The sequence below is a fragment of the Lycorma delicatula genome, chromosome 4 (genome assembly GCF_047948215.1).
Source record: "Lycorma delicatula isolate Av1 chromosome 4, ASM4794821v1, whole genome shotgun sequence".
NCBI classification, from domain to species: Eukaryota; Metazoa; Arthropoda; class Insecta; order Hemiptera; family Fulgoridae; genus Lycorma; species Lycorma delicatula.
In genome coordinates, this window is record NC_134458.1 from 3,934,446 (window position 1) to 3,953,029 (window position 18,584).

Consider the following 18,584-nt stretch of genomic DNA (forward strand, 5'->3'; position numbering starts at 1 on the left):
GGATTTTAATGCCTCCTGCGTTGAGTGGGGATGTCATTCCACTAACTGTAAGGGCTACATCCTCGCTGAAATAACAGTGACTAACAAGCTGCATTGTGCTAATGTTGCAGGGGTGGTTGTTTTGTAGGGTTGAGTTCTCAAGCATCCTCGACTACAGATCTATTGCCATGTTCACTCATGTAGACTTAATTAAGAGTTACAGATTGGAGGATGCTCAACAGTGAGACTCTTGGTGATCACCTCTACATTGAGTATGAGATTGTACAGTAGGTGTCCAGACCAGTGGCAACCCCTTGGGCATGGAGGGTCAATTCGAGAAGTATAGTTGACTTCAAAGAGATAATCACAGGGAAGCTCTTCGAGGGAATAGTCCCAACAGATGGATTTATGGATGTCCTTTGAAATTAGATTCATGGAGACCCTTGATGAAACTAGAAAGAGAGATGGCTGGCATAACAAACTGATGAAACTGGTGGAAAAACAAAATTGCGGTTCTCCGGAAAAAATGCTGCAGGGCCAGGAGGGCCACCAGGCAAAACCTTGACACCACAACTGCCAAGCAGAGACCAGGTGAAAGTAGGTGCAATGTGAGGAGGGTGATTAAGTGCTCCAAGAAGGCGAAGAGGGCAGAGATATGGGGTCAAGTTAAAAAGGACCAAATGGGGAATGGTTATAGGATTGTTACTGAAAGATTTGGCTGGGTGTTACCAGTTCTCTCTGGATCCAGGTGAAGGTGATTGTTGGCAGGCTGTTCCCAAGGGGAGATGAGGAGAGACGATGGGAAACAGTTGCACCTGAAATTCCCCGAGTCACAATCGAAGAGCTCCACTTCGCTAACTGCAAGTTGAGCTTAGGCAAAAGACACATCCAAGAATGACAGGATGGTTGGTGCGTTGTCTACATTGATGACCAATATGGGGTGCTCGCTCCCTTTGAAGAGATTGCTAGCAACATCGGTGTCATCGATCATCCTATACGTGGCATCAAGCAATGCTATACAGTACGTGCCACATTGCACTTAACAGCGTCATGAGGAAGATGGCTTTAAGAATCACCTCATCATATAGAACAGTTTCTGTTGAGGCAGTATTTATTACAGCAGGTTTTCCTCCTGCTGAACTAAGAAAATTTAAGCGTGTCGAGAGGAGGTGGCAGAATAGATGGGAGAGGGGTAATACTAGTAGATGGACCTTCAATATCATTCCTGATGTTGGTAAGTGGATAGGTCTGGGAGACCAGTTTTTGGCTGACACAACAACCTGTCAGGCCATGAGGCCTTTAATGTGTAACTTTTCAATAGGAAACAAAGAACTTCTCCAAAGTGTTTCTACTGTGATGAAATTGACACAGTAAGACATACGTTTTTCAAGTGTGTTAGATGGCAAGAGGAAAGGCAACAATGTGGTACAATTGTTGGCCATCTTAATACACATAATTTGGTGGATAAGATGTTGGAAGAAGAAACCTCCTGGAAGGCAATTGCCACCATAGCGGAAAATATTCTGCAAAGGAAGACAGCTGAGGTGCTAGTGCTGCAATAACACCTAAAGGGCGGATGGGGAGGGGACAGCCTGGTCATTAAGGCGGCTGGGAGATCCCTTGGGGTCGCTGTCATCGTCGCCTTCGCCGTTGACGTGGCTGGGACCCTCTGAACCATCTAGCAGTTCCCGCAAGACAGTAGCAATATGAGAGTAATGCCGGAAAGCGGGAATTCATACTGCTGTAGCAGGAGGAGGTATTTTAGTTGGTGCAAACCCGACACTACCGTCTGTGTGGGCGGACGGTGGCTGGGAGAGCTTTTTCTTCCTCCTGTGAAAAAAAATAATAAGGTGGAGTCGCAAGGGAACACTTCAAAGGAAATTAAAAATTGGAAGCCAAAGGACGGTATTTTTTCCTCCCTCACCTGTGGTTAGATTTTTCTTGAACGAAGCTTGTATTCATTAATTCTAGTTCCTGAATGACAGTTCTGAATCAAAATGTTTAATATATAAAATAAGCTATAATAAATTATTAACATTATTAGAATAATAAAATAAAAAGTTGAATTTATTGAAAAACTCTTACTTCATCAAAACGTTAGACGTATAAGGAAGAATTTTCATTCACTTTCAGCTTAAGTATTAACAATGTCTTCTATGCTACACTATTATTCTAACTAAAAAAAATCTGTTGCAGTATGTCAAAAGGGCAAATTTTTGGTTTTAGTTAACCTTGAAATTATACTCTAAAACCCCTCTAACCATTTTCACGAACCAATTTGCTTGAAAATCAATAGGGTTCTATTTATACTAGGTTTACATCATCCTACCAAGTTTCATCAAAATCTGTTATAAATTGCACCCAGTAGAATGGAAAAAAAGCTGGAAATGTACCTAAAACCCTGTTTTTTGCTCTAAATCTGGTTCTGAGAAACCAATCTGCTTGAAAATCAGTAGGGCTCTATTTCCAATATGTTTACATGATTCCATCAAGTTTCATCAAAATAGATTAAGATTTGTGTCTAGTAGAGTGGAAGAAAAAAGTTTTATACATATATATATATAAATATGCAAAATTGTGTTCAGGAGAATCCAAAATGTAAAGAAATATTGGTACCTCCCAACATCACCTTATAAAATCTGACCGGGTGCAGTAGTGATTTTGACAAATTCTTTGAAAATCCACTGGAAAAATAATATTTATTGTTTTATTGTTTAAGTGTCTTAGCTAGGATATAAAAAATTGTTCAAAAAATATTTCCAGTGGCATATAATTAAAATTTAATTTAATATATATTTTCATTTACTTAAATATTTATACTGTCGTAAATTATACTATAGATAATAGTATTTTGTATGTTTAACCAATGCTGCATAGGCTTTGTATAGAATGTTGATAAGCATCAAACCAGTCTTACCTCTTAAAATAATTTATTCTTAAAAAAACAAAAGGAAATGTAAAAAAAAAATCGTACCCAGTAGAAAAAAAAAAGTTGAAAATGTATCCAAAGTTAGTTCTAACTTCAGTTCCTGTGAACTAATTCACTTGAAAATCAATAGGGCTCTATTTCCAGTACAATTACTAGTTTCATCAAATTCGGTGAAGATTTGCGTCTGGTACAGTGGATGAAAATATCTTATATCTTATACATTCATATGTATATAAACATGAACGGAAATAGCAACAATTTCCAAATTTTTTAGAAAATCGCCAATAAAAACTTATTAGTATGACATAAAGAAACAAAGGTTATCAAAGATAATAAGATGGTTATCAAATTCTAATATTCTATGAACCGAGTAGATGGAATAATAATGTAAGTGCAGGATATCAGAATAAGTAGTCATACAACAGACTAAGGTGTATAATTTGACTGGCTGAATTAAAATCACTTCTATAATTGTAAATTTCCCCAGAAAGTTCTTCCAGTAATACCTGAATTAACTAATAATTTCTGTTTGCAATATAATTTGTGTATTATGATAATAAAGCTAATTTCTGTGCTAATAACAGTTTTGTAATGAGAAGAAGTATATGGTTAGGTAAAAATATGTTTTACATAAAATGGGGAAAAAATTGTACTGTTACAGTAATTTTAATTAAAATCACTTACTTTAATGCAACATTTATAGTTTAAATCTTTATAATAAAATCTAATAAAAAAACTGGCAAAATTCAATTAAGATTAAATCACAGAAATAATTTTTACTATCCATCAGTGAAATCTGAAAAGTTGTTACAATATCATTCAAAACATTTATTTCCCACAAAAATATTTCTTTGTAAACAAAATTAGGTTTTTTTAACTAGTCATATAAAATATTCTATCATATATTTAGATACTATAGTATAAATTCTTAAAACTATTTTTTTCACTGCTGGAAAAGTTAAAAAATAAAATTATTTATAAAAAAAATATTTGATAACTTATCTAATGTGCTGGGAACAAGTTACTGTTACAAGACCGAGTTGTCATACTAGGCTCACATCGTCTTATATATAAGAGGAGATCAGAGACCAATACGTGGAAACTGCGACTCATACCTCATAGTGAAACACAATAGATGAGTGCATATTGTACAGAGACGTAATAATGTGGATAAAGTTAACCGGAAATTTGACGATTGATTTATCTTATAATGAATATGAGAGAGGAAAGTTATAGAGTTTTTAAGACTAAGTGGTCTATTAGGGCGACAATGATTCTAACATGTGATAGGTTTAATGTCAAGAGAGTTAATTATTGATGTCTTCTTGTATGTTATGTTTCTTTTCAGCTATTGATGAATCTTTAAGGATGTGTTCCACATAATTGTGGGCCCTTTACACCCGTTTTGACATTTCTGTAGAAATGGATTGTATGTGTTTTTAAGTGGCAATACACCCTTGTCATTTTGTTTTCTTCTGGGGTTTTAATGCTCTATGAAAGTCTGTCTTCAGGATGATCTGTTTGACAAGACTGGTTTTTTGATTTGGTTACTCTTTTGAATAAGGGTGAGAAAGCTTTAGTTTGTGACAAGGGCTAATGGCCATAGTAGTCAATGACCACAAAAAAAAGAAACACCAAGACACTCTATGTTACTAACAGACATATTACTAGTATTCTTTTTGATTCCATTTGAATTTTAATATCAGTAACAGAACTGTAGCACTTGTACATGTTATGCTTACATTTTATAGCTGTCGGCTTATTTATACATGTCACAGACTTAAACATCGAGTAAAATTCCTCTTAATTGCAAAGTACACATGCACAAATATACCACCCTGTGTGGCCAAGGTATCATAGCTAAAATTATAAATTTCCAGAAACTTAAGAAAGTACCTGGAAAAGTGTCTAAATTGTCACTTTGTTAATAATGTTCTTCTGCACTATTTTAAGATAAAATATAATAATTAGTAATAAAAAATGTTTCCCAAAAACAAAAAATCATCACTTTCTATATGACAAACAGTTTAAGAGGGTTTAATAAGTTTTGTAAACTTTTCTAAACTGTTACTAATATAAGAAGTCACACTGGCATCATTCAGCAGTACAAAAATCAAATCATCCTTTTTTTTTAAAGATTATTAATCATAAGAGGGCTTTCACAAAAGAGCTCACATATCACAGCATGGAAGAAACAACAAACAAGACCAAACCAGTGACACTGCACCTAGCGACATAATATAGACAGATTTATTACACTTTTTTACTATCAACAATACTAGACTGTAGCACTCTAGTTTTAACTTCAAGAATGACAATTCCAACTATAAAAAAAAGTATGTAAAATTTTTAACTAAAAGAATTATAGTTTTAATAATATCACAATTAACAATCAAAAATTAGATGAGATTATAAATGTACAGAGTAACAAATGCAGTTAACTTTAAAATCAAATGAATTCTCCCCCATCCTACTCTCAGCAACTAATCAGTGTTTCCTGAATTGAATGCCAAAGAATAAGATTCTATTCTGTATCAATCATTCTGCAAATGAGTTCAAATGAAATCATTATGGTATTGTAATATATACATAAAATGTTACATTTAATTATATTTAACACTTCTGAGCCTGCACTAAAAAAATGGCAGTAGCACAAAACTATATCAGCAGATTACATTTGCTCACATGTCTGATGGTGCTGACAAAGAATTATGTTTACTCAGAAACTAGTTTCAAAGAAAATAACTTACTTATAATGAAAATTTACACCTTCAGTAGCACACACTGGTAAAAAATGAATAGCAAACATCTTCTCAACAGTAAAATAAAAAATTACAAAACAGTTAAATTTTAACAGTGTTTTTATAAGTGCCATTCTTTAAAAAAATCATTTCATGATCACAAAATAACAAAGCAGTAAATAAATAAATAAAACTGACCACAGCACATACACAGGTCATTAATTAACTGCAGATGATTTCACACAACTTGTTAAAATTAACAAATACTTAGTCAAGTCTGTATGAGAAATTTGGTTTTATTCTTTGATATGTATAAGACTTCCAATGCTTAAGAAAAAACCCATTTCCAACAAATATAAAATGGTTTTTTCTTGAATAAATTGACAGACAGTGGAAACAAGGTCCAAGATAAAATTGTAATCACTTGAAACCAAAAGCTGCAGTTTAAGTATTACTATCTTTTATAGAAATTTTATTATAAAATAATAATATAAAAAGAAAAAGAGTACTTTTTTAAAGCATTTCAGTAAACTAAAATTAATCAATATGTAAGTACATACTAATTGAAAATGGCTTCAATTTTCAGTATATTAAAATAGAACAAAAATGTGATATTTGTAGCATAAGAAAATGGATGAATTTTAACTATCACAATGGTAAATAGTAATGTCATCTCAAAATCAGCAGATATTTACTTCCACTCACATAATATAATCATGGCCGATGTTTCATTCTCAACAGTCATCTCATCAATATAAAAAAAGTAAATGCAGAGTCTAAATACCAACTGATAATGTGCTTATCTGTATGACATACACCTACTGTAGATTAAATGAACAAGTCTTTGAGTAACTTACATTCAATATGAATGACAGAATAAGCAGTAGCAGCAATATTCCACAAATTACACATGAGTATTTTCATACATGCTTTTCTTTCATGTAGGACTGGGGGATTTTATAAGTTGCATGAAATCTAATTTTTAGGAAACACTACTTAGCAGAGGTTCTATATAATAAGTCTATTTTCTAGTACGTACGACAAAAGGTATGCTTGACTACTGGGGGTGGAAAATTCATTTAAATCAGCTGTTTTGAGAGCCTTTTTTCATCATTAATGCACAATCATCATTTATCATAAATGATTTTACTGTGTTTGTTTAAATACAAAATACATAAATTATACATGCACATGATGTAAAAAAATCATATATCCAGTTAAACTTGTTTCTAGCATGACTAGTTTTAATGATTTCCAGTCTCTTTCTGCCTGTCAAAAATCCCCTAAAATTTTTTTAAAATTTCACATCTGCAATAATATGATTTTTTCTGTGAAGCATAATTTTTAAACCTATGGCAAAAAGCTGTAATAGCTACTTCTAACAGTTCACAATGACAATGTTGTACTTTTAATTTTCAGGAAATAGGAGTTAAAACTAAAAGGGTAGAGTAATAAATTATACTTCTGGGTAGCTACAAGTTGTTTAAAATTTGGCATTTGCCAACAGCAGCAGTACCTGGCTTACATGTAACTGTAACTTACATATACACAAGATAGTTTTGCTGTTTATGTTTTATCACTTTTCTTTTTCCTGTTTAGCCTCCGGTAACTACCATTTAGATAATACTTCAGAGGATGATATGTATGAGTGTAAATGAAGTGTAGTCTTGCACATTCTCAGATCGACCAATCCTGAGATGTGTGGTTAATTGAAACCCAACCACCAAAGAACACCGGTATCCACGATCTAGCATTCAAATCCATGTAAAAATAACTGGCTTTACTAGGACTTGAACGCTGGAACTCTCGGCTTCCAAATCAGCTGATTTGGGAAGACGCGTTCACCACTAGACCAACCCAGTGGGTATGTTTCATCACTGTTATTTGACACTTTCACAGCACTATTGCAGTCGAAAATTGATCGTTCATGTCTGTGGACGTTTTCTGCACTACAAAGTTTTTATATTATAATTACTTGGAGATAACTTTTTGCTGAAGAAACCAGAAATAGTATATAAAAAAAAAAGGTGTCAGCGTAGAATGTTTGACAGTGACAAACTATGTTACTTTTTTGTTCCTCCGGGAATCACCATCAGGTATTACTTCAGAGGATAAATGAGGATGATATGTATGAGTGTAAGTGAAGTGTAGTCTTGTACAGTCTCAGGTCAACTATTTCTGAGATGTGTGGGTAATTGAAACCCAACCACCGAAGAACACTGGTGCCCATGATCTAGTATTCAAATCCGTATAAAAGTAACTGTCTTTACTAGGATTTAAATGTTGGTACTCTTGACTTCAAAATCGGCTGATTTGCAAAGACGCATTCACCACTATACCAACCAGGTGGGTTAACAAACTATTTTTAGTGGTTTGTTATGTGTTACCGTCATCACATTTTATTATTTATGTGAATTAATTCATTTTTCTTTATTCATTTTCGAAACTGATGTCTTTTTTAATAAATAAATATAAGTTTTATTTCTGGTTTCAGATTTTTGATTCAATTTGTGGAATTGTTTAAGTAAACATTTATTTTATTAGAACTTTGGCTCAATGTTTAGGTAAAATACTTTCATGAAAATTTTAGTTTAAAATAGATAAGAGAATTTAATTATTATCAAAAGGTTAACTTTAATAAATTAACAAATGGAATATAGTTAACTCACAATAAAAACAAAGCAAATAAAAAACAATTAATTGCTATGACCGCAAACATTTGGATCATAGAAATAATAAAATAATTTTTAGAAAAACAGAATTATGTCAAAAAGATAAAAAAAAGCAAAAACCTAACAAAATCTAGATTTTATAACACGAAACTATTATTTGTACTTTACATTCACCAATAAAATAACAAAAAATTAAAGTATCAGTTTGATCAAAATCAGGATCAGTAGCTGTTGAAATAGCAGGGGTGCTTTTTTCTTTTTCAAACATAACTACAAAAAAAAACTGCATTTATAAAATAATTTATTCCCAATTTATTTCTGATTACAAGTCATTGTAGACTATGTATCATGGTGTTTCAGAGAGTTTGCAAAAAAAGGTATTTCACATATTCTTCAATGGTATTTAAAATACCCAATAGTAATATTTTTATATCTGTACCTTTTTTAAAATAAATTTATAAACTATCTTTTTTTTTACTAAAAACAAAATAATAAAATAGAACATTAAGTGAGTAAAATAAAGTATTATGTAATTTTTTTTTTTGTAATAGATAAATAACATTTCTGTAATACTATATGGATAGGAAACATTTTTTCAAAGATGCAAGCATTTTTTTCTGATACTAAATTTGTTAAATTTATTTAGAATATGTGAAATATTTAAAAACATTATTGAGTAGTATTATATTGTGAAAATACAATTAAAATAAGAAATATATGTACCAGAGCTGAGAAACATTCTCCATATAAAAATCATCTTGAAGGGACTCTATAAGATAAATGTTTTAATAACTTAAACCAACACTACTATTGTAAAGAAAAAAGTCTCACACAGCATGCCAGAGCAATCAAATAACGTATAACATTGCTGCCAAAATTGGGGGCTTTGCAATCAATTTTAGATGTTTTTTTTTCTGATACTTTATAATTATTTTATTTTATTTTTTGTTTTTATTTTTGGATCTACTTTTCTTTAACAGAGAAGCTTGGTTTGATGTTAACTATGCTATGACGGCAGCACACAGAACTTCACTTACTGCATTAGTATATGCTGTGATAAAAGACACTGGATATGTTAATTTTAATTAATCTGTTATTTAAATAAATATCAGTAATCATCATCGGCAGGGACACTTGATGCACTGTATAATGCTTATTATTTGTAGTTTAAAAACATATTTATACTCATTGGTGATATTTTTCTGACAAGGAAAACATATACAAATTATTTTTGTTGTGATATACTTTAGTTCTTCTGAACTCATAAGCTAACCTTGCTACTATGATTATAATGAGTATAGATACTTGAAAAACAAAAACAAAACTTTTGTTGAATAATGTTGAATACCCCCTCTTAAACTGAAATGGTAACATATGTAAAACTAAAAGTAATAATGAACAAAAAATAAAATCAAGTACACTCATCTTATCTATGAAATCTCATTTGTTTAACATTTTTGCTAAGTCACACATTATAATTTTAATAAAAATATTTTACTGCTTTATGTATTACAATATTAAGAATGGTTGGAAATTTAACCTTAAAGGACACCATTTAAAATAATTTGTAACCAGGTAAATTTTTTTTAAAATTAATGGTTTTACTATTTCATTAAAAATGAAAAGCTACGTTAAAGGGATCTTTTTGGTGACTAAATATTTATCCCGCACTGTTTCTTACATTCAAATTCCTGGCAAAAAACAAAAAACAATAGTGCTTGAGATCATGAACAATGGTCTTACACAGTAGATAATTAAAAGTTTTTTTTTCAACTTATGACTGTTTACATAGATTTAAAATAATCAAATCACAGCACGCAGTTGCTGTATGTAGCTTAATCACTAATGGATAAAGTTTATGAGTAAATGAACATTTTTAGAACTGATATAATGTTTATTTAGTATAACTTAAAATAATAAAATAATTATTCACCAATTTTTACTCATGAGGTGTGCTTGTTCCAATGATTCATGAGATGTTTAAATGAGAGCATCAGTTTAATTGGAAGCAGTGGGTGTTCACCTCAGTGGCTCTACACTCACATAACAGGTACAATAATCTAACCTCACGCTTTAATGAAAAGAATTTGATATAAAATTGATGGAAATTAACTGGCGCGACATGAGTAGGAAAGGTTGAGTTTGTGTGTAGACTCTGCTATTTAGATATTTGTCTGGAGTAACTTTATAGTTACAGTTTGTTAGTTGATTGTGTTCACTATGATTTGGTTTATGGTTTTGTACTTATTTTACGGCTTCTGAAGTATTTTATTAATCTTATTTTTATATTAATTTGCATAGATAGCCTGACAAGCAATCTAGGCTAGTTTGTTGTGTGGTTTAAATTCCCTTTGAATTATACACTGGGGTGTGTGTATGTGTGTGTGTGTGTGTGTGAAACCAATAGTTCTACATTTCTATTGTGTTTTGTTATATATTTGTTTGTTTTTATTGTTTAGTGTTATTTCAGTTTCTGACATTTATTTATTAACTTAGCTGTTATTTTCTTTTTAACAGCTGTTGTAGATAGCAACCATCTTTATTTGTACATAACTTGCTATTGGTCAACGTTATCAGCATATAAACTTGTTATTGACAAATTGTTTTTGTTTATTTTGCGTTTAGTGTTAATTAATTACCACTGTTTAGGATAATGTTTTTGTTGTGTTAATGATTTCAGAAATGTCTGAAACTGAAGGAAAAAAGAGTAAGTCCAAGCGGGCTAAACCTCGCAAGGAGATTACAGAGACGATTAAGGTTAGACTTGATGACTCTTCATCTGCTTCTGGGGATGAGGAATCACAAGCAAGTGCTTCCGGTTCTTTGCGGGCTGGAAAGAGTGAAGATCAATTATGATCGGAAAGTTTTCTAAAGGTAATGGGAGGGCTGGAGGTACAGTCCTGTTAGTGCAGGCATTTGAAGAGAAGTACGACTTCTTGATTCAATGTTTGGAAAACCCAAGAAGTACTAAGGCTAATATGCGAGGTAAGATTCTCTCTAAGATCAGGGAATTCAAACCCATTGTTGAGGCCTTGGTTCAAGGCTGCAAAAAAATTGGCTATTAAGCCTGAGGTGAGAGAAGTTGTGCGGGAGATAGTTTCTGTCCCTCCCATAGTTCTACAGCAGGGGATGCCTCAGCATAAATAGTAGAGGTACTGAAAGAGAGGCGGGAGGCTAGTCTATCCTGTAAGCAGCTGGAGGTTGTGTTCGTTAACTTAAAGGAGGGGGTAACTACTAAAACAACTAAGGAGATGAAGGATGAGTTTCAGACTGTCCTTCGACAAAAGAGACAGAACCTGAGAATTTGTAATATTAGAGAGGCAAAAAAGGGTTTAATCTTCATTGTTGAGAAAGAAACTGCGCAGGTCATCTCTGACTTCTTTAAAGTCGGAATCCGACATGAAAGTCGACTCTAAAGGCAAGAGGCATCCTAAAGTGATTGTCTATGACATAGATCAACCATTGTCTGAGGCTACATTCAAGCCTGAGTGTCGATTATTATTTAAATTGGGTAGGCACAAGGCGGACTGCTACCATGGGATTTTTGAGATTACTCCAAACTTTTCGACAGCTTCACTGCAGAGGGCAGGTTATTTGTAGACTTCTCTTTGAGTAAGACCAAAGAGTATTTGGATATCCAGTGCTGTTTTAAGTGCAGCAGGTTTAGTCACAGGGCTAAGTTCTGTGAACATCCTGCAGTTTGCACTCATTGTGGTGATGAAGGACACATGCATCATGAGAAGTGTCCAAAGAAGTCAGAAGGTCCGACTTGTGTTAATTGCAAACGTCTTCAGAAGGATCACAAGCACTCTGTGAACAGTAAAGATTGTAGGTGTAATCAGAGAGCTCTCGATATGTACCATAATTCTATTTCATTAAATGATTAGATTTGATCAGTTAAATGCACAGGGTGCTTACATTGCTCAGGTTGAGTTTGTAGAGGTTGCATTATATAGAGGATTAGATGTTTTGTTGCAGCATCTTATATTGTATCCGGTGATCTGCCAGGTTTTTCTTGTTGGAAGAGGTTCTATTGTGGTTCTGGAAGCATGTCTGCTGTTTTGTGCAGAAGGGAACTTGATTGTGTCTTTCTTTGACAGCTCTCAAATAATCATCATATCGTTGTACGTGTGGATGTTTAGAACTTGTATCTGTATGTTGCTAGTTCATATTTCCAGAATAGAAATCCTGCTGATAATCATCTTGAGGTCTGGGATAAAATCCAACGATTCTCTAGCACTGGTCCAGAGAATGTCGGTTTGGCGGCGGCTTTTCTTGATGTCGCTTAGTGTTCAATTCCCCAAAATTCTGGTCAAGAGAGCATCGCATCATGGTGGAATAGGAAGCTGTTTGGCATGAAGAGGGTTGTCTGTGGAGAGCTTCTCAATGTGAGGGTGATCTGGAACAACGGGCAGTCCTTGTTGCTGAATATAGAAATCTGTGATCTCATTACTTTCATAAAGGAAAAGGGACTCCTGGCATTCCTTTGCTCATGAGCAGGGGAACAGGAATTCCTGGGGCATAGTATATAGAGTCTTGGGACACAAGCGACAAAAGGATGTTCTTCTGTAAATTCAATTCCCTTACAATGAGAATTTTAAAATATATTAAATTTTTTTTTCACAACAATAAACAAAAAGTTAATAAACAAAAAACTATGTGGACAACAAACATGGGCTTAATTTAGTGTGTTGAAAATAAGATTCTACAGAAATCTTCTATACATAGAAGGCAAACATAGTTAAAGAGTGTGCTAAAGAGGGAGCATTTTAACATATTGTTATGAGTTGTAAATAATGCTTACCATCCTGTGCAGCAGGTATATATACGTCTGACCCTGTTTCTGACAATCCTTCATTATTTGCAGAATAGATACGCAGATGATATTCCTTTAATCCTAATGTTTTAAACCTTGCATATGATTTTTCAACCTTATCGGGTGTCTTCAAACTGTAAATACAAAAATTAAAATACTATAATGTTAACCAGTAAAAATCTATCTATCAGTAAATTTTGCAAAATATTTCACTTATAAATCAGACAGATTGTGAAGTTTATGGCAGTTTGTGTTGAGCATGAAAAAACCTGTTAACTTGGCTATTTCTTTTCACATATTGATTAAAAAATATAGCAATGCTTTTTTTCATGTTTAATGAAGATATTTCTATAATTCTAGAATTAGATTAAAGGAAATCTAGATTTTGTACAGGAATTTAGGTATATTCCTATAGGATTATAGAGGGCAGATATAGTCACGATTATGTAAATAACAGAACTTATGCTAACTCAAAACAATTTCAACCACCTAATAAACAAAATTATACTGTCTAATAAAGGATATGAATTCTTCTGTATAAATTCTCTCTCTTTTAATTAAGAAGCAATGTTTTTTTCATTAAAAGATATACTTTGCTACTAGTAAAAAATTATCAGCCTGGACTCTTGTTTCTCAATAAAAATATTTTTGTATTTTTCGTTTAAGATCCTTTCAGTTCTATTGCTAAAAACTTGTTTAAAAAAGTTGTGCTTATATCCATTTTGCTTTACATTTCTAGAGCAAATATCATTAAATCAGATGTAATAGCATGTGAATTTGGAGAATAAATCTACTGAATTTCTAAAGAATAAAACTGCATGAGGGATTGGGAAATAGTGAAGGGATGTTATGCTATACCTCGAAAGGGATTTCATTTAAGTCGTGCATGTTTTACAGCTAAATGAAAGACGATAAAAAAAATAATGACAGTAAACAAAAATACTGTTGGAAATGCAACATTTAAAAAAAAAAATTTAATACAAAGTTTTTAGTTACTGTTATCTCATTAGATGGCAGGACATAAACTATTTGATCTGTTAAACATACAATCACTTGTATACATGACCATGAGGCTCTTTTCAGACTATAAACAGTGTTTATAATAATTATTTTGAAGATTGTAAGGATGTGCTGGGTGAAAATGACTGCTAGTTAACTCGCTGAAAATTAGGTAGATATCAGTTCTACTTCAGACTCTAACAGCTAATTTGGATAGTTTGGTTAAAAGATAATTTTATTTACAAAATCAAACTAAAATGCAACACAATTTTTAAATAAAAACATTTTACTGTTATTCTAAAAAAATATCAATGAATTTTTTTCGGTGTGGAAAAGGCTAAAGTTATCTTTTTTTTTTCTATCACAGTTAAAGTAAAATCCAGTAATAACACCCAGTCAAGCTTTAATCACATATTTTTCTAAATATAAGTAACAATAACTCCTGAATGAAATAGTCTTGACACAAGAATTTACACAAACATGCATACATAACAAATTTAAAAACTAAATTTTTTTTTTTTTTTTTTGGGCGAAAAACGAATGGTCGTTATCATCGCCCGGAGAATCGATAAATAAATAAAAGTAATTAAAACTTAAAACTACTATCACAGGAAATCAAATCCGGAATGGGTGTAAAAGGCCCATTCTCGGATAACAAAAATACTAACATGTAACTTTTCAGACAAATGATATTTGTAAACATGTAACACATATCGATTCGTAATGAATAACAGTATACAGTAAAAATTGTTTTTTGTCAATCTGAAGAGCCTTTTGAGTGGTGGGGATTTTTATAAAACGTAGTTTTCTGAATCTACTTTCACTTATACTAACATATGTTACTAATCTGTGATTTATGACACAGGTTTTTCATCATATTTTGCCCAATTTTCAACCGATTTGCTCGAAAGTATTATTTTTAAAATCAGAAACTATTTTTCATAAACACAAAGCAAAAAAAAAAAATTTTGCTAATAAAAAACGCAGTAGAAATGCGCAAAAAAATTCTGCAATTAAATTATCGTAATTTTTGTACTGTTTCAATTATTTTTTTTGTTACAGGCATAAAAAATATCCAATCGTAACTGTTTTTTTTTTTGTCAGAATCTATTAAATCTCTTTAATATACTGTAGTTTTTGGAAATTTTTTTCATAAGAGGGTAGCATAAGACTATGAAGGGAGGCAATCAGATACTAACATATTTTCGTGGAGTGCTAATCAACTGCAGATCATTGTGATGGGAAAAGGTTAAGGAAAGAATTCACAAATACATGGTAAACTATTACTAGAACCATTTTACAATCACACAGCTTAATATACAGAAGGTAAAGAAAACCTAAGGATAATTACATGTTTATTACATTTATATGACTATTAATTTAATTTTTCATTAATAAGTAAACCCAAAAACTTTGCAGTATTACATCTGTTCTATACTACTTTTATTGAACTCTATGTTAAATTGTTTTTTTGAAGTTTACTCAGAATTTTACAAAGCTGACTTTTTATAACAAACATATTACCTACTTAACTGATTTACTGACAAGATTAAAACTAGTTTTGCATCTTAAGTAGAAACAAATTTCTTTTAATAACCTTTCAGTAAATAACAGAATACATATTAAATATGATCAAATCAACTTACACTTCTTTCCCACTTTCATCCACACTCATAACTAGATAAGTGAAATTATCCCCATTCCACATGCATTCTGGGATTTGCTGCCAATACACATAAACATCTCTAGTTGGAATTCCTCTTGAAGTCTCAAAACTGCCAATATCTGTTTTAGGAGGTGCGCTTGGGACTATAACAAAATAGATATAATTCATTAAATATCTGAATAGAAACTGATTGAAGTAATTTTACCTATTTACAAATAAACAAATAAAATTACTGATTCAAGTCTATAAAACTAATGTAAATGTAAAATCAGAACCAAATTAAAAAAAATAATTTAGCTGTCATGTATTTATTTATGTAGCATGATGAGGCTAAAATACTGTAACTCCTATTTAACACTGAAAATGTTTCAAACAGTTGGTTATTTCTGAATAAATCAATTTTATTCCAGAGAAATAAACTAGAGTAAATCATACAGTATTTGGATAGACAGTTTCTATGAATTCTGCTACAGTAGAATTACACAATCCAGTTTTTGCTTTTAAATAGTTCTACGCCTGTACATGGAACAGTAGTTATTTATCAAACAGGGTAAATATTTTCACAAAAGCCCATGTACAAGTTATATTTCTGATGCTATTCTTAACAGCCTAATAGTCTTAACGTTAGATACATGCACTGATAACAAGAAAGCCAGGTGTACAGAATGACTGTCCACACACATGAAAATTTAAATAAGTTTTATCATCAATATTTGTAATTTCAGAGGAATTCAAAGGCCCAGCATTACTTAATAGGCACTTTGATTATTAGGCTTTTTATGCAGCAGTCAAAAGGAAACAATTACAAGGCTCCACACATAGTTCCCCTACCAGATAAAACTGAGAATGTGCTGGCTCTACAGATTCTTATGTCCTCAGTCAGGATCAGATCTATACCCATAGAAACAAAGAAGGGTAAAAGGAGATCAAGAATATATGCTTGGAGGAAATGCAGTATGAAACAAACAATCCCATCCTCGGATAAGCTCAAAAATCCCCTCAGGGCAGCAGGAGCACTTTGTTAATATTATTTTGCATTGACCAGCTTAAACGAAAACTTGCTTTGCTTTCAGAAATTACAGAGCCACCTGAGAACATGTAGAGGGTACTTAAAGGAAGAACTAGACCCCCAATGAAGGTGTACATAATTGTTAAGTCTTTAATTTGCAACTGAATCAATTAAGACATTCAAGAAAAGAAAAACATAAACAAAAATTACATTAATCTCACCTGTAGGTAATGTCTTCACAGTTATTGCAGCAGGTTTAGACCATTTGTCAACACCGGTAGAAACTGGAGACCTCATATACACTCTGATATCATAATTTGTATGCGCGTACTTTAGTCCAGTAATATTCAGCATGTGAGTATGATTTTTTACACTTAAGTGAGATGTGTTCACAGCCTGCAAAAAGTAATAGTTGTTATATACCTACATAATACACACATCAACAATGAAGTTTTATCACTGAACTACACATCAGGAAACTTAATATGTCTGGAAGTCACATACTTAAAATAATTTACTGTCTAAATGGTTAGGTAAAGCTAGATATAATAGCGATAAGGGAAGATAAAATTAAAAATTATTATGATTTTTAATCAGTAAATTTTAGATTAACAGTTTATCAGAAAACATAAATGCAGAAATAATAATGTAGAGAATACAATGGTGTGCTACTATTAATATATAATAAGTTACTACTATTAATAATAAAATAAGTTCAAAGTCCCGATTGACAGATTTATATGCTGACATTTTCAGAATAAGGTTGAAAAATATCTGAAGAGATACAATTACAGAAGCTGACCGAATCCTGGATTAAAGATCATGTTGGGAAACAACTTGATAATGGATTGGGGAGGTTGTACCTGATGTCTTGAATACTAAAGAAATGATATACAACAATACATCACAGCAAATCTGTAAGTCTTTGAAGCCAGATATCATAAAAAAATAAAACGGGCAACTGATGATCTCATAAATGCTAAAAGAAAAAGGCTCTTTAAGTACAAACATATTAATAAAAAGATCCAAAGAAGATAAGAGAAGCCAAAGAAAACAAAGTTTATGAAAAATGTGGTGTTTAATGATGTTCAAATTTCTGGAAAAATGCCTGAAGTATATTTTAAATCAGAATTAAATATTTTAATTAATAACAAAAGTTCAGTGCTTATATCATAGTAATAACAGCTTATGAATTGGCCAACTTTACACTATTTCTCAAGTATATCACAGCACTTGTAGTGTCTTTGAGGAACCAGTATTATTACCTGCATGGTTTTGTTTAAAAATGCTATGTGTATGTGTTAGGTCATATTTAGCATCTAAGTGCAATATATGAACTTGAACTGGAGTTAAATTCAGAGTCCAATGGTTGGTGTATGCACTGTGACATATATACTTGTTTTGTTAATTTTCAAATGATTTTTGTCAGAGTATATCAGAAGATGAAAAATTGCAATGCATAATACCAATTTTAAGGAGACTTCATCAACAATGCTTTACTAACATGTTGGTAAGTATTGCATCTGGAAGCATAACACAAAGAAAAGGACCTGCGAGGCCTACACATGAAATGGGCAGGTTATGTTCAACTACAAAATTTATAAATAACGTTTCTTTCTTTTTAATGGCGCTGTTTATGTAGTTATGTTTAACTATAAGAATTCACTGCCACAAAAGATATAACTGATTTAGAAATGTCTATATGCATTCTGGAAAATATGCCACTGACAATTATCACTACTATGCACTATAGAAAAATCATCTTACAATGGT

The 18,584-nt window shown here is 31.9% G+C and overlaps 1 protein-coding gene across 6 annotated transcripts in view; it reads right to left on the reverse strand.

Moving 5' to 3' along the window:
- Positions 1 to 18,584, reverse strand: part of dome (cytokine receptor domeless) — a 172,591-nt gene that overhangs the window by 72,902 nt on the left and 81,105 nt on the right. For all 6 annotated transcript variants that reach the window (XM_075362170.1, XM_075362167.1, XM_075362168.1 and 3 more), the window contains 3 exons: positions 17,033 to 17,207; positions 15,783 to 15,945; positions 13,126 to 13,271 (listed from right to left, as the gene is read on the reverse strand). In XM_075362170.1, coding sequence (XP_075218285.1) covers positions 13,126 to 13,271; positions 15,783 to 15,945; positions 17,033 to 17,207 — 484 coding nt within the window. The remainder of the gene's footprint in view (positions 1 to 13,125; positions 13,272 to 15,782; positions 15,946 to 17,032; positions 17,208 to 18,584) is intronic.